Source organism: Bos indicus x Bos taurus, chromosome 21 (assembly GCF_003369695.1).
Source record: "Bos indicus x Bos taurus breed Angus x Brahman F1 hybrid chromosome 21, Bos_hybrid_MaternalHap_v2.0, whole genome shotgun sequence".
NCBI classification, from domain to species: Eukaryota; Metazoa; Chordata; class Mammalia; order Artiodactyla; family Bovidae; genus Bos; species Bos indicus x Bos taurus.
The window spans coordinates 56437621-56455830 of NC_040096.1; the positions used below are offsets into that span (position 1 = coordinate 56437621).

At 34.4% G+C, this 18210-nt stretch overlaps 1 protein-coding gene across 2 annotated transcripts in view; it reads right to left on the reverse strand.

Annotated features, from left to right (window-relative positions):
• Nucleotides 1-18210, reverse strand: part of TC2N (tandem C2 domains, nuclear) — a 44258-nt gene that overhangs the window by 7769 nt on the left and 18279 nt on the right. For both annotated transcript variants that reach the window (XM_027521253.1, XM_027521254.1), the window contains exons 4-9: nucleotides 13634-13801; nucleotides 12190-12281; nucleotides 11044-11119; nucleotides 10188-10288; nucleotides 9684-9800; nucleotides 4677-4868 (exon numbers count right to left, since the gene is read on the reverse strand). In XM_027521253.1, coding sequence (XP_027377054.1) covers nucleotides 4677-4868; nucleotides 9684-9800; nucleotides 10188-10288; nucleotides 11044-11119; nucleotides 12190-12281; nucleotides 13634-13801 — 746 coding nt within the window. The remainder of the gene's footprint in view (nucleotides 1-4676; nucleotides 4869-9683; nucleotides 9801-10187; nucleotides 10289-11043; nucleotides 11120-12189; nucleotides 12282-13633; nucleotides 13802-18210) is intronic.

Genomic DNA, 18210 nt, shown 5'->3' on the forward strand with positions numbered 1-18210 from the left:
TACATACTGAACCTTCAAAATCAGGGAGACCAAAGACATGCAAATTAAAAAAAAATTAAATTCCTAAGCAGTTTAAGTAGAGAAAATGTCAGAGAAATAAACACCACAAGAGCACATTTTCAAAAGACTTAAACATAGTCATGGGAATAATCTTTTCAAGTGACTGAAATATGATAATATGATATATGAATATATGAAATATGATAAAAATGTTATATATGAAACACATCATTAGTTTTTCCAGTTGTAGAAATCAGAGGTAGTGCTACCAAAATCAGAAGACAAAGGATTACTACAATGAACAGATTTGTTGATTAAAAGTTGAATTACTATGCTAAATGGAAGTAAGCTGATGACGAAAATTGGCAAGAAGGAAGCTAGTGAAAGTGATGAGCCAGTAAATAATAAGGAAAAGGTCAAATAAAGTCTGAGACAAATAATAAAATGAAGGAAATTTAGAAAGGGGGAGAAGCTAAAATGTGCTCTTCAGTATTGCTGAATACTAAGAGCAGAAGAAAGTGAGTAATCTGCCTTACACAAGCGAACTTACTTACATGGATTCCAGGGTTCTTGGAGTAAAAAATAGAAGAAACATAAAGTCAGCCAACACAAAAACATTACTGTTCACATGTTGAAAAGAGTAAATATAAGATTAAAGAAAGAACATAATGTTAACAGATGTCACTAGGGTCAGCATAGATAAACACAAAAGTCTTGGCTAGTGTTGATTCCAACAAAGTTACAGAACAGCTGACCGATACTTCATCAAGTGATTTATATTTGATAATTACCCCAGTAATTGACATATGGATCAGAAAAAAAAGAACCTTTTTATGTACATGCTATTGACTGAATCTTGGATAGTTTCTAAACATGATATTCTGTAATGGTCAAAATGGCCAAAATTGCTCATGCCTTAAGAAATCAAAAGATACAAAGTGAATCACTTAAAAGTTTAAAGTCAACTGTTGAGGTCACTCCTTCTTGAAAAATCTAAAATGATGATAAAAGTTGTCTATTTGGCAATAATTGCTGAATTCTAATAAATAAAAGCAAATTGCTTTTGCTTTTAATAAGAATGGATTAATCTTTTTAGGTGGACTAATTCAATAGCCATAAATAAAATACCTTTGCTGATTAAAAGAACAAATGCTGCCATCCATTTAAAAGTTATTATTTACAAAACACAAAGGAAACCAGGATAACATTTTTTCATTCATTTTTTCATTATGGTTTTCTACCCTTAATATAACAGATGAAAATACTGAAAGATGGCAAAACTTCTCTTAGAGTTACACACTGGTAGAGTTCTCACAAAACAGAGCAGCATTCAGCAGTGGGTTTACCATTTCTTACCAAGGTTATTTCACAAATTCAATTTATACTCCAATATATTAATTCAGATCATGAAAAACTATTCAAAGTGGTTTTCAACATCACAATAACCAATAACTTAAAATTCTAATCAATTAGTAACTATATATTAAAAGCATTTTTAATGATCTCCATTCCTGAATAATGTATCATTTTTTTAAAGAAAAGAAAATCTTTTTTGTCCTTCCTGGAATGACTGTTGAAAGTGAAAAGTTCAGCATAATTAGAGAAATCCCTTATCTGGTGATTTTTGAGAGTATCTTCTTAGGGGACAATACAGTGTTGATGAAAGATATTTTCACATATTGAGGTATATAGAATGATTAGAAGTCATTCTAGTTTATATATGAATTAACTTGACTTTTATACTGATTAAAATAGCCCATTTTGGCCTATCAAGTATACATTGTATATCTGCTTTAATTATTAAAGCCAAGTGTGCACTGATCACAAGTAAAGAATAGCCATGTTAAAAATAAAGATTAAATGCCTCCTTTCCTGGGAAGCCATTGCTGGTCCTCCTTCAATGATAAGACTCCCCTCCCAGGAGCCAAGCCAAGGCCATACTGACTTACTGTGCACATGCTCTTTTTTTTTTTCCTAAACCCTGAAGGAATGTATCCCTGACTTGTTTGACGTTCTATATTCTGATAAGATGTTAAAACAGTGCTGAAAACCATGCTTCTCCTGAGCAGTTATCTGAGAGGCTGTCTTCCAGGCTATAGCCCTCAGTTTGGCTCAAACAACACTCGTTTCTACCACAGACTGTTTATTGATTTTTTCTCATCAATGTGGTAAAATTAAGACAGGTGGCTCTGGAATCAGAATGCCTCCGTTCAAATCCTTCTTCCCCAAGAAAAGGCTATATAAACTCAGGCAAATGCTTCAGGGTTTTGGTCTCCACAATAGGGGTAACAAGAGCAGCAAGCTCATTAAGTTCGTTGTGAGCATTAAATCACTTAGGACCAAGTTAGTCGTATGCGAAGTTTCTTCAAACATCAGATATTAAATAATTCTTCAGGGATACCTTGTCTCTTGCACACTATTCAACACAGAAATTTGAGTTGTCAACTATTTGTTAAGGTCAAAAGCTTCGTGGTGAAGAAATTAATAGCCCTACATGGAAGTTCTGCTGTTCATGATGTCCCTGTGAAGGATGGATATGTAAGTGTGTCTCTTTCAATGTCACAATTAGAATATCAATTTTCCTCTTCAACACAAGAAACAAAGCATATTATTCTTGCTTTTAGTCAATAATATGAACAGTAATATAAATACACTGATCAAAGATAGCCCAAAAGCCCTTCCTTCAAGCCATCTATCTTTGCATCCCTAGCACATGGCATACAAAATGTTTATAAAAGATCTCTGATATGCAAAATGTAATTGTAGAAACTGTGCTATAATCATTCATCCTGATTCTCCAAGGCAGATTCAGATTATAATGTCTCAATTCCCCAGAAAATACATTTGCTGAGTTATCTTCTGATATACTCTACCAGCCTTTAAAGGTTTAATCTATTGATTATCCATTTAAATAGTAATATGTGCCTTCTGTAAAATATGGTTGCAAATTATTGTCTACTAATCCAGTTAAGTGATAAACTCCTGTCACAGTTTCAAAACAAATTTGCTATTTAACAGAAAATAGTAACCTAATTTAGCATGCTTTCATTCATCATTTATTCTTTCCTATCAACCTACATACAAATGTTCAATGCCAAGAATATGACAGGCCCTTACTAAGGGTATAGTAAAATATGAAGAAAAAAGATGGAAGCTCAGGTCTTATTTTCTTTTTAAAATAGTGACTTAAATAATTCTGAAAGTGAAGTGACAGTTGCTCAGTCGTGTCCGACTCTTTGCAACCCCATGGACTATACAGTCCACAGAATTCTCCAGGCTAGAGTACTGGAGTGGGTAGCCTATCCCTTCTCCAGAGGAACTTCCCAACCCAGGAATCAAACCAGGGTGTCCTGCATTGCAGGTGGATTCTTTACTGAGCTATCAGGGAAGCCTAAGTTATAGTAAATGCTGTAAAGAAAACAGATTTGGTATGAAAACAGAAAATAAAAGATCAGAAATAACAAGATTTTTCAACTCTTCTTGATTATAGTAAATGTTCGTTCTTTACTTTTAATCCCTAATTTCACTTCAATTCAGTGGTTCTTAAGCAAAGCTACACATGAAAATCACCTGAGTAACGTGAAAATTACAAATGCCTCTGGCTCACTCCTCCCCAAATTCTGATTTAACGGTTTAAGTGTAGACATGTTTAACAGCTTCGCATGTGATTCTAATGTGTAACCAGCTTAAGAACCACTTCAAGTCACCTTAAATATTTTTGAAAACAGGTAAAATATGACTCCTAAGTAAACTTAAAATCACATGAAAGTTTGACCTTAAAAAGGGTTATGACTGATTTATATATATGTTATCCTAACACAGAAACTACATAATTAAATCATTAGGAATTCCTAGACAACTTAAAGAGTGTTCAGCTGGTTAACTGAAAGAAGCAACTATTGGGCCTCAAAAATCAATCAACACTATAGACAATCATGTCCTTCACAAAAAATATACAGCTGGAAGATCCTCCATTCTACTCAATTTATGGATAGATACAGTAACTACTCATGACTAAAACTTTCCTAACTTATTTCAAGGCAATCTCCCATTGAGTTCGGAGTTTATAATTCTTTCTTGCTTTCCCTATGTTAACAGCTACCTAAAAAAAAAACAAAAAAATAAATAATTTTTAAAAAGTATTCACTTTTAGGGTTATTATGTTGAAGTGCCCTGCTGTGCTTGGTCACTTCAGTCGTATCCAACTAAGCAACCCCATGGACCTCAGCCTGCCAGGCTCCTCTGTCCACAGGATTCTCCATACAAAAATACTGGTGGGTTGCCATGCCCTCCTCTAGTGGAGCTTCCTGACCCAGGGATCAAACAAACCTGTGTTTCCTGCATTGCACGTGGATTCTTTACCACTGAGCCACTGGGAAAGCCCATTATTTTTAAGTATGAAACATTAATAAAACAGGTATTAGGAGAAGGTAAGCCTATTGTGACTTTTCAATGGAGAAAGAAAAGCAGCTCTGTTAACGTTTTATCAATTTCAAAAAAGTTAAATAATGACGTAATTATTACTTTTTTACGTTACATTTATGTTGTTATTGCTTGAGAGCCTTCCTAATCCTCCAGTATATTCTCATGCTCAAATTATACTCCAAAAAAAAATTCATCCAGTAAATAATTCTAAAAACATGAAATACTTTGACATTACATATTATATCACTTACAGAAATTTTTGAAGGTGGTGATATGTCCAGAGAGTAATCCATCTCCTGTGTGCTAAGAGTTCTGAGTGACAATGAGCATTCTCCAATGGTTTTCTTTCTGGGAGTTTGGGTTTGAATCTTAAATACAAGTCTCACAGTTTGTAGACTTTGGAGTTTAATAGAAAATACAAAAGTTTCCATAAATTCAATATTCTAAAATAAAAATAAATAAAAATATAAAACATGTAAATAGCATATTTTAAAAAGGGTCATATGCCAACACAATATAAGTAAAAATAACATTTTATAATCTAGGAAAGGGAAATTTAATATTTTTATAATAACAAAAAAATATTTTAAAATGAAAATGAGAATGGCCATGACTTGTTTTTCCAAAATTTATTCTAGCTACTATTTGTCTTAGTTTCACAAATCCTTCTAATTACTTAGGAATTTCAGTATTAACACCAGAATATAGCTTTTTCCCTTTTCAGATATGAGGTTGTTCTCCATCTTTGGTTCTGGAGCATCATTCCTACTGTTCACCACAGTTCTTCAACAGTTAATGAGAGTACTTCAAGACTCTCATGCAAGCTCTCTCTGTATGCAAAATCTAACTTGTTCACATTTAGAGAATTGAATTACTTCCTTAAAGGACCTAGTCTGTCTAATGCTTTTCCCATCTAATGTGGGGGTTAATTTATCTTTACTCTTTCCAAAATGAAAATTGATCTCCTTGACAGAGAAGACAAAGCAAAATATGAGTTTCAAGTTCTACCTTCTCTGATAATCTTCCACTGCAGGCAGCAAGTGTTTTCCATGCGCAGACTATTTTCAGATGTTCTTTTTATTTTTTAAATCCTTGGCTTACTGTGAACTAACATCTTCTTGACATTAGACTGTTTTTTGATTGTAAATGTCCTTCTTTCCATCTTTAGTGCATCTTTTTGAAGGGGAATTTTTTTTGCCTTTAGATATCTGGGCAACTAACATCAATGTTTTAGATACTGTGCCAAAGTGTTCACTTTTATTACAATCACTTATATCTGTGTACAGAATTGTGTTTCTGAGAGTCTCCCAACCACCTGAGCTGTCTTTTTCTTTCTGTCTCAAACCATAGATCACATCAATAACACAGTATACATAAAATGTTTAATTTTTAAATTCATATGCAATGAGCTTATAAATGAAGTAAGTGAGCTGGTTTACATTGTCATAATAGAGGACTCCTAAACAACTTGATAAATAATAAATTTTAAAATATTCCACGCAAGTTTTAATATGAAAACATTTCCCCCTAACTTTTCCCAAGTTGGCTTAGTTTTATTTGAAAGTCAAAAAGTTTAATTTGGGAAATATTCATCTGTGAGTGTCAGGATTAAAATTAGAGTTAAGATTTATTTCCATCCAGACTTTCTACAATGCATATTTTCATAAAGTAAGATCCTAATATAACACATAAATTTTGGTTACTGCCTTTTCACTTATTAAGAACATTTTCCCATGTCCTTAAAAACTCTTCCTAAGCATTATTTTTTCATGGCTGCCTAATATTTTATCACATGGTGTTATGGTTCGAATTGTGTCCCCCTGCTAAAAGTTATGTTGAAGTCCTAACCTTCAGTAAGTCAGAATGTGGCCTTATTTGAAAATAGGGTCATTGAAAATGCAATTTGTGAAGTTAAGATAAGGTTACACTGGATAGGTGGACCTCTAATCCAATATAACAGGCATCCTTGTAAGAAGATAGCCATGTGGCATATAGAGACACATGGAGATGAAAGTCACGTAGCTAGGTGAAAATGAAAGTCAATGATTAGAGTGAAGCCCAGGAATGACAGGGATTGCTGGTCATCACCACAAGCTAGGAAAGAGGCATGTTAGAGATGGATCAGATTCTCCTTCAGAGAAGCAACCAACATTGCTGGCACTTTGACTTCAGACTTTCTCCAAAACTGTGAGAGAGAAATATTTGTTCTAAGCTACCTAGTTTGTAATACACCAATTATAAGAAACTAATATACATGGTATACCATGAGTTTTCTCAATCATTCTCCTATGACAAACATTTAGATAGTTTCCAGCTTTCAGCCTATGAACAAAACCGCCAGAAATACTTTATACATATTTTGTTTGCATCTCTATTTCCATGAAGTGATCCAAGTAGAAACACTATGTTAAAACCTATAAATATTTGAAAGTTTTTTTCCGTTAAAAAAATTGTTTATTGAGATACAGTTGATTTACAATGTTGTGTTAGTTTCTGATGTACAGCAAAGTGATTCAGTTATATATATATATTCTTTTTCATATTCTTTTCCATTATGGTTTATTATAGGATATTGAATATAGTTCCCTATGCTATACAACAAGACCTTCTTGTTTATCTATTGTATATATAGTGTTTTATCTGTTGTTGTTGTTTAGTTGCTCAGTCGTGTCCAACTCTTTTGCAAACTCATGGACTTTAGCCTGCCAGACTCCTCTGTCCATGGAATTTTCCAGGCAGGAATACTGGAGTGGGTTGCCATTTCCTCCTCCTGGGCATCTTCCCGACCCAGGGATCAAACCTGCCTCTCTTGTGTCTTCTGCACTGGCAGGCAGATTCTTTACCACTGAGCCTGATAACCCCAAACTCCTAATTTATCCCTCCCCAACCCACTTTCCCTTTGGTAATCATAAATTTGTTTTCTGTCTGTGAGTCTGTTTCTGCTTTGTAAGTAAGTACACTTGTAACATATTTTAGACTCCACATATGAGTGATATCATATGATATTTATCTCTCTGACTTATTTCACTGTATAATCTTATTTTAAAATTTTAATATATATTGTCAAAATAATTGCCAAAATAACTTTATAGGCTAGAGTGCTCATAAAACTTTCCTAATTTTAATAAGCAAAAAACGTAAAGACAGAGAAAGCAATATGTAATTTAAATTTGTATATCTATGAATACTAGTGAGTGTAAATTTCTTCATACTTATTAGTCATATGAATTACTTTACTGTTAAATGATACATTCTTATAGAAGATAAGTTTCATTTGTATGGAAAAACAGTAACCTTTTAATCCATATCAGAAGACAGAAATACAGATATAATTAAATTGAAATCTATAATCTATAAAACAAATTCAGGATTATAAGTCTTCCAGTTATGATCATGGAAAATATTTAAAAACCTACCTGACTTCAGGCTCTACTACAAAGCCACAGTTATCAAGACAGTATGGTACTGGCACAAAGACAGAAATATAGAACAATGGAACAAAATAGAAAGCCCAGAGATAAATCCACGCACATATGGACACCTTATCTTTGACAAAGGAGGCAAGAATATACAATGGATTAAAGACAATCTCTTTAACAAGTGGTGCTGGGAAATCTGGTTAACCACTTGTAAAAGAATGAAACTAGAACACTTTCCAACACCATATACAAAAATAAACTCAAAATGCATTAAAGATCTCAACGTAAGACCAGAAACTATAAAACTCCTAGAGGAGAACATAGGCAAAACACTCTCTGACATACATCACAGCAGGATCCTCTATGACCCACCTCCCAGAATATTGGAAATAAAAGCAAAAATAAACAAATGGGACCTAATTAAACTTAAAAGCTTCTGCACATCAAAGGAAACTATTAGCAAGGTGAAAAGACAGCCTTCAGAATGGGAGAAAATAATAGCAAATGAAGCAACCGACAAACAACTAATCTCAAAAATATACAAGCAACTCCTATAGCTCAACTCCAGAAAAATAAATGACCCAATCAAAAAATGGGCCAAAGATCTAAATAGACATTTCTCCAAAGAAGACATACAGATGGCTAACAAACACATGAAAAGATGCTCAACATCACTCATTATCAGAGAAATGCAAATCAAAACCACCATGAGATACCATTTCACACCAGTCAGAATGGCTGCGATCCAAAAGTCTACAAATAATAAATGCTGGAGAGGGTGTGGAGAAAAGGGAACCCTCTTACACTGTTGGTGGGAATGCAAACTAGTACAGCCACTATGGAGAACAGTGTGGAGATTCCTTAAAAAACTGGAAAAAGAACTGCCTTATGATCCAGCAATCCCACTGCTGGGCATACACACTGAGGAAACCAGAAGGGAAAGAGACACGTGTACCCCAATGTTCATCGCAGCACTGTTTATAATAGCCAGGACATGGAAGCAACCTAGATGTCCATCAGCAGATGAATGGATAAGAAAGCTGTGGTACATATACACAATGGAGTATTACTCAGCCATTAAAAAGAATACATTTGAATCAGTTCTAATGAGGTGGATGAAACTGGAGCCTATTATACAGAGTGAAGTAAGCCAGAAGGAAAAACACCAATACAGTATACTAACGCATATATATGGAATTTAGAAAGATGGTAACGATAACCCTGTATACGAGACAGCAAAAGAGACACTGATGTATAGAACAGGCTTATGGACTCTGTGGGAGAGGGAGAGGGTGGGAAGATTTGGGAGAATGGCATTGAAACATGTGAAATGTCATGTATGAAACGAGATGCCAGTCCAGGTTCAATGCACGATGCTGGATGCTTGGGGCTGGTGCACTGGGACGACCCAGAGGGATGGTATGGGGAGGGAGGAGGGAGGAGGGTTCAGGATGGGGAACACATGAGAAATAAAGGAATAAAAAATTAAAAAAAAAAAAAAGAAATTAACTACAATCATGTAATTATTTATCAAAGTCAATTGGGATGGGGGAAAGAGGATGAAACTAAGACACTTACTTTCCTTACATACAAGAAAAGTAAATATTTCTCATCAGATATTATTCCTAAATATTTTAGTGATTAAGATTTTCTTTTTAAATGCATCTTATATTGGTCAATGAAATATCAAATATTTCTGAGGCTCAAAATTCTTTTAAAAAGCAAGGCATACATAATTTGTAGTTTCCACAAAATAAAACACTTTCGTATTCTAATTCTTTACATAGGTTAAAGTGACAAACATGAGGAAAACATAAAAAGATACTGAAACACACTTACATTAGAGCCTTCCTTGACTGAAGATTTGAAATGCACTGGTTTGGGCAATGTTAGTATTCCTTTTACAGAAATAGTAGGAGTATCTCCATACCTAGAGGGCCAACTTAAATCTCTGCACTAAAAAAAAAATTATAGTTTGAGTTTTACAAAGGACTCTGACAATTCAAATATTTGATACGTTTCTTGAGTTAATGACAAATAAAACTATAAAAGTAAACTTTAATCTACTGAGATCTTTTGTTTCATCTCCACTAAAATAATCTGACAATTAATGTTCTACACATCATATCAATATCCCTCTTGAGGAAAACATGTTTTAATCATATCTAAAGATTTTCTTTAGATTCTTTATTAAATACTATTTTCTGCAAAATACTATAGAACCCTAAATTCCAAAGAAGATATTGACCCATTCTTCTGAAGATAGCAACAGTAGATGCTTATAGTTTACACCCCTATTATTCAATTTTGTAAGAAAAGTTGGTATTAGCTATATTAACTTACCTGTAAAACTGTGATCCAGATCTGCTCTACTGAAGAATTATAAAACACTTTCACATTTAATCTCCCCCAGTCTCTTTCATCTCCTGATAGAGTAATTGTGTCTGAATTGTAAATGGACAAAGAGGTTTCAATTACTATGCAATCCTTCCAACCCAACTGAGCTTTTTACTGTGCTCAGTCACCCAGTCCTGTCCAACTCTTTGGGACCCCTCCAGGCTCTTCTGTTCATGACATTTCCAGCCAAGAATACTGGAGTGGGTTGCCATTCCCTCCTCCAGGGGATCTTCCTGACTCAGGGATCAAACCTGCCTCTCCTGCATCTCCTGCTCTGGCAAGCAGATTCTTTACTACCGCTCTATCTGGGAAGCCCAATTGAACTTTGATACAATCCAATTTTAAGAGCACAACTGAAAAATGCTATAATTATTTTTTAAAGTTGTCAGTTTATTAAGTTTAAAGGCATTTAACTTCAATGCCTTTACTGAAGTGCTGGTAGAAGACATACCATAAAAAAATAACTGGCTTAAAAACTAAACCAAATTATAACCCAAAGAATTTAAGTTAAAACTAAGAAAACCTTTCCCAAATAACATTGATACGGTTTTAATACTGAATGCTTCTAGAAATTCCCTAATATACTTTAAAACAAACAAAAGATATTTAATTTTAAAAATGCCTTTATGCCTGAACATTGAAAAATACATCCTCTGATCTGAGTATTCATATGCAGATAACACTGCCAATATGGATAAAATCATCTAAACTTTTCTTAAAACCTTATCATAAATATATTCAAATTAGTATTGGGAAGAAATAATTCCCTTAAGAATATAAAGTAGAATGATTTATTCCTTACCCAGGCTTCTGTTACTCCCCTGAGAATTTTTCCTCGAAGAAGAACTACTAGGCACACTGGACAATGAATCATGTCTCTACAGATAAAATTCATTTTTAGTCAGATGTTACATATCAGATGTTAAGGATTCTGAAACGTATGCCTTAGCACCCACTCTAGTATCAAACTGAGTGCTAACCATTCTGACAGTGTTACTGCTCACAATTTTCCACTTTTAGACAGGAGAGAGGGAAAAAGTTTTCTTTATGTGTGTTAATCAGGAAAATCTTAAATCTCTTACTAGGTAATACATGGCAAAGGCTTTGCTGTTTTTGGTTTGGTTTTGTAATAAAGAGGAAGAGATTACTGTTTATATTTCCTACTTGGAAGTACTAAGTCAGAATATATTAATATTTGGAAGTGCCCTATTACCAAAAAACCTATAAAGCAGTAGTTAGCAATGCACAGTCCCCTGGGCCAGCACTATCAGCATCACCTGGGAACCTGGTAGAAATACAAATTCAGGCCCCAGTGCAGAGCTATTGAATAAAAAATTCTGGTGGTGAGGGCTGGCAATCTGTATTTTAACAAGTTCTTCTAACAATTCTGATGCACATTAAAAAAAAATGGTGCTATAAAGAACTAATTCTACAAAAAATTAACTCAATTGAGGATGATTAAGAATCTATTTCCATTTTAACATATGCACATACATTCACACGGAAAAAGGCCCACAAGTATGTATTTTCAAAATTCTCAATTCTACTTCAAAAATAGAATACTGTGTTAATATTAATAAAGTTCTATATCTCAACAGAAATACTAATATTTACTAACCAGGTAGTTATATTCAACAAGGAAAATTAAATCAATAAGCATTTTTAAGTATACCATTTTAAATTCCAACTGCCTTAAGACCGCCTCAGTGCATACCATAAGAAAGTAAAATTCATTTTTTAAAAAAAAGAGAGAAAAACTACTCTTTTAGTATTCAGCTGGAAGCTTCCTGAAATAATACACATGGGAAATGCCAAGTGTTTATTCTTTAGATATTAGAATAGAAATGTCTACAAAAGATACATAACATGTTGTTCCTAATGAAACATATCTGAATTTTAGCATGAAAATAAATTATTGCTTATAATTAAATTCACATAAATTATTTACCTGAATGAACCGCTGAGATGAACTTGTAAGATCAAACATAGACTTGCTTAGCCCAGGGGAACTGGGAAGTCTATTGGTCCTTAAGTCACAAACTACAAAGGGACATGAGAAAATTACTTATTTTTATAGTAAAGAAGAAGAAACACTAGAAGTCTACTTAATTACCATGAACTAAATTCTATAGGAGAAATAGCATAAACATGTGATGGTTTAGTTGCTAGGTCATGTCTGACTCCTGCAACGCCATGGATCGTAGCCCGCCAAGGCTCCTCTGTCCATGGGATTTCCCAGGCAAGAATACTGGAGTGGATTGCTACTTCCTTCTCCAAGGGGATCTTCCCAACCCAGGGATAGAACTGAACCCACATCTCCTGCATGCAGACAGATTCCTTAACGCTGAGCCACCAGGCAAGCATAATATATGAAAATCTACTTAAGAGACAAAGCCTTCCAATGAAGTTTAAAAAGTTGTTTTTCAATTATTTCACTTTTGTTTGAAACAGGAACCAACACAAATCAAACAACACATTTCTACAACCACATCAAATATCAACCATGAAAAATTCGTTCTTTTTGCTTACATCATCTGATTCTTCATCCAGAAGAATAATCTAAGAGGATGTAAGTCATCTGTTCTAACAGCAATTCAACTATTTAATGAGCACTTATTATATTAAAAATATCAATATTGAATTCCATGTACTGTTATATTTCTAGTCTGTATTTCTAGTATCCTTTCTAAACTATAAGATCCTTGAAGAATGAAACTCTGAATAATAATTGTATAGCCTAGCACAGTGCTGAAATAAATATTTAAATAAGTACTTCTACTTTATTTTCAGTACCTCACCCTGAATTTAGTGGTTGAGAGAGCTACATATATTTTTTTAAAAATCAGTGAAAATTTTGTGGGTCAGATATGTACAAGATAGTCCATAATTGATACAGTCTCAAATAGTAAACTAAAAAAGTTTGGTAATCACTTAGGCATTTTCTATTTTTTTTTTTGTTTACATTTCTAATCTCATCATTAGTTTCTAAATTTCTCACTTTCACTGAGTAGAACAGAAAATAAATACAGTTAGTAAATTCTTGTTGTAGATATGAATGGATAGATGGTATATAAAATATGTATAAAATCTAAATATTTCTTTAAAAATAGGACAAACAAAACGGAACTTAGAACTAACAATATACAGAACTCATTAATCTTTCAATTTTTACATGAGATATAAACCATAGAGAAGTTATGATGTGACTTAATCAGATCAATTCTGAAGCCAGCTTTTCTCTTTATTTTTAAATTGTTTTTCATTTCATTTCATTCATTAAATTGTTTTTCATTATAAGATTAATCATTTCTTCCAGAATCTTAGATTTAATTTGATTTCTACATTTGTTCAAGAGAAAAGACAAAGAGGAAAAACAAAATTTTTTTTTATACCCGATCCATATAGTCTTGTTGCTTCAGAACGAGGAGGAAAGCGCCGGCTCAAATCAGGTGACACGTGCTGGTACTTGTAGAATGGATTATATACATCATAGCTGGGTCCCTGCTGGGCTGAACTGGAAAGTTCTGCCTTTCTGTCTCCAAATGATGCTCTGGCAGATCCTGAAAGCAAGTATTTCTAAAATTTTACAACATCCTTTTCTTGGAATTATTAGCTAACAACTGGTGTACCCAAGGCAAAGGGGGAAAAAAACTTACTAACCTATAACAAAAGAATATATATACAATATGTAATTTCACTTATATAAAGGTCAGAAACAGAAAAAACTAAGCCACAATATTTAGGGATATGTGCTTAGGTGTTAAAAAAGTAAAATCAGCAAGAAAATATGATTGTAATAACTGGAGTGACTGAAAAGGGGGAAGATGGAAGCTTTTGCTTTGCTGGTAATACTCTCTTTCTTTACTTGAGTGGTGACCATACATCCATTTTACTTTTATATTTTACATATATCTATTTTACTTTATAATAAATCACAAATAATTTGTTTTGTTCCTTTTGTCTATGTACATCTGACAATTTTAAAAGTGTAAAACAATAGACCACATTCCTTTCAAAGTTAAGACTTACATTAGAATTAATAGACATAAAATTTTTAAATGTTTAAATCATCACCATCTTTTAATTATTTTCTAAAATGGAAACCACAGTACAAACAAATATTTTCTGAATTAAGCTGAACAATAAAACAGGTGGCTTCACACTGAGTTCAGAAAAGAAAAATAACATATTTGGTTTTAAAGTGAGATCTTATCCTTGTACTCTGGTTCAAATAACTATATGCACAATCCAAGCCCTGTACATAGGCAGAGGGGTGCCAAGAGGGAGGTGTGATCTCAGAGAGCCTTATAAGAAGCCTGTAAACCGTATAGGCCAACAGTTAAATCATTCAGCATATAAACACTACTACAAAAGTCTGTTTATGGTAACAAGAACAGCACTGTCAACAGGAGTAGCATAAAGATGACTCTCTACCTTTATACGCTATCCCTAAAAATGAATATTCTTATTTCATTTTTCCTTTATAAGTAAGTCAATAAAGAATTCCAATTTTCCTCTTAAAAAGATATTATATTTAAAGTTTCAAGATTAATAACTCAATTTACAGAACCACAGTGCTATAGAACTAAATGTAAAGTAGCACAACTGCTTATACCTCTCAAAAGCCCAATTAAAAATTTCAGGATTTATTCAAATGCATTCTCTTAATGGATAGACATGTCATAAAGCAAATATAGTAAAATATTAATAATCAATCTCTATTATCCAAGCAGTAAGCTGCAGTTAAAATCAGATCCAACAGCAAGTACATAATGCAATGTAACAAATGTCAAATATCTGAAACATGATTTTAGTCATTATTGATAGTGGTCCACCCTATCTTCTCAAAATCTCTGTATCAGCCCAGCACTCACACAATCATACATACATATAAGAGACACATATTTGATTTCTATAATTAGGCACCAAAAGTGCTTTATTGACTCATTAAATAATTTTATTTCCAATATGCTAAAAATCAGGTGGATTTATCACATCTTCATTGAGCCTATAATTTCAGTGTAAACCAATTTCTCACTCATCCAACTGGAAAGTAATTTTTTCTAGCAATACAATGAAAAAAAAAAAAAGACAAAAGAAAAACTACCACATACTGTCAGGTAGGTATTTCTTACTTAGCTTCTGATAATGAAAATAATACATAAAATACCCTAATGTCTAAGAATAGAGAATTTATTAAATAAATTTTATAGTACTTTCATATGATTTATCCTTTACTATTGAGCCATTAAAAATTTCATGATATATGATATGAATAAAACAGATTACAAGGCCATTTATATGGTTTACTCCCAATGCTGTTAACAAGTACAAGAGAAAGATCAACTGATCAGGGTATATTGTAAATCAGAACTTTTAGGTTGTTTTGGAGAGACAATGCTGATATGTGCAAAGCAGGGTATCAAAGCTGATATGTGCTAAGCCAGGCTCAGGGTTCATCTTTCCTTGCTTCTTTAAAAAAAATTATCACTTCTGCCAGACCCAACTCTCCTGTGCATGCGCAGTGTTAAGTCGCTTCAGTTCAGTTCAGTTCAGCTGCTCAGTCATGTCCGACTCTTTGCAACCCCATGAATCGCAGCACGCCAGGCCTCCCAGTCCATCAGCAACTCCTGGATTTCACCCAAACTCATGCCCATCGAGTTGGCCATCCAGCCATCTCATCCTCTGTTGTCCCCTTCTCCTCCTGCCCCCAATCCCTCCCAGCATCAGAGTCTTTTCCAATGAGTCAACTCTTCGCATGAGGTGGCCAAAGTATTGGAGTTTCAGCTTTAGCATGAGTCCTTCCAATGAACACCCAGGACTGATCTCCTTTAGAATGGACTGGTTGGATCTCCTTGCAGTCCAAGGGACTCTCAAGAGTCTTCTCCAACACCACAGTTCAAAAGCATCATTTCTTCGGTGCTCAGCTTTCTTCACAGTCCAATTTTCACATCCATACATGACCACTGAAAAAACCATAGCCTTGACTAGACAAACCTTTGTTGGCAAAGTAATGTCTTTGCTTTTGAATATGCTATCTAGGTTGGTCATAACTTTCCTTCCAAGGAGTAAGTGTCTTTTAATTTCATGGCTGCAATCACCATCTGCAGTGATTTTGGAGCCCAGAAAAATAAAGTCTGACACTGTTTCCACTGTTTCCCCATCTATTTCCCATGAAGTGATGGGATCGGATGCCATGATCTTAGTTTTCTGAATGTTGAGCTTTAAGCCAACTTTTTCACTCTCCTCTTTCACCTTCATCAAGAGGCTTTTTAGTTCCTCTTCACTTTCTGCCATAAGGGTGGTGTCACCTGCATATCTGAGGTTATTGATATTTCTCCCGGCAATCTTGATTCCAGCTTGTGCTTCTTCCAGTCCAGCATTTCTCATGATGTACTCTGCATATAAGTTAAATAAGCAGGATGACAATATACAGCCTTGATGTATTTCTTTTCCTGTTTGGAACCAGTCTGTTGTTCCACGTCCAGTTCTAACTGTTGCTTCCTGACCTGCATATAGGTTTCTCAAGAGGCAGGTCAGGTGGTCTGGTATTCCCATCTCTTGCAGAATTTTCAATAGTTTATTGTGATCCACACAGTCAAAGGCTTTGGCACAGGCAATAAAGCAGAAATAGATGTTTTTCTGGAACTCTCTTGCTTTTTCCATAATCCAGCGGATGTTGGCAATTTGATCTCTGGTTCCTCTGCCTTTTCTAAAATCAGCTTCAACATTTGAAAGTTCACGGTTCACATATTGCTGAAACCTGGCTTGGAGAATTTTGAGCATTACTTTACTAGCGTGTGAGATGAGTGCAATTGTGCAGTAGTTTGAGCATTGTTTGGCATTGCCTTTCTTTGGGATTGGAATGAAAACTGACCTTTTCCAGTCCTATGGCCACTGCTGAGTTTTCCAAATTTGCTGGCATATTGAGTGCAGCACTTTCACAGCATCATCTTTCAGGATTTGGAATAGCTCAACTGGAATTCCATCACCTCCACTAGCTTTGTTCATAGTGATACTTTCTAAGGCCCACTTGACTTCACATTCCAGGATGTCTGGCTCTAGGTGAATGATCACACCATCATGATTATCTGGGTCATGAAGATCTTTTTTGTACAGTTCTTCTTTGTATTCTTGCCACCTTTTCTTAATAGCTTCTGCTTCTGTTAGGTCCATACCATTTCTGTCCTTTATCAACCCCATCTTAGCATAAAATGTTCCCTTGGTATCTCTAATTTTCTTGAAGAGATCTCTAGTCTTTCCCATTCTCTTGTTTTCCTCTATTTCTTTGCACTGATCACTGAGGAAGGCTTTCTTATCTCTCCTTGCTATTCTTTGGAACTCTGCATTCAGATGCTTCTATCATTCCTTTTCTCCTATGCTTTTCACTTCTCTTCTTTTCAAAGCTATTTGTAAGGCCTTCCCAGACAGCCAGTTTGCTTTTTTGCATTTCTTTTCCATGGGGATGGTCTTGATCCCTGTCTCCTATACAGTATCATGAACCTCCGTCCATAGTTCATCAGGCACTCTATCTATCAGATCTAATCCCTTAAATCTATTTCTAACTTCCACTGTATAATCATAAGGGATTTGATATAGGTCATACCTGAATGGTCTAGTGGTTTTCCCTACTTTCTTCAATTTAAGTCTGAATCTGGCACTAAGGAGTTCACGATCTGAGTCAGTCAGCTCCCAGTCTTGTTTTTTCTGACTGTATAGAGCTTCTCCATCTTTGGCTACAAAGAATATAATTAATCTGATTTCGGTGTTGACCATCTGGTGATGTCCATGTGTAGAGTCTTCTCTTGTGTTGTTGGAAGAGGGTGTTTGCTATGACCAGTGTGTTCTCTTGGCAAAACTCTATTAGCCTTTGCCCTGCTTCATTCCATATTCCAAGGCCAAATTTGCCTGTTACTCCAGGTGTTTCTTGACTTCCTACTTTTGCATTCCAGTTCCCTATAATGAAAAG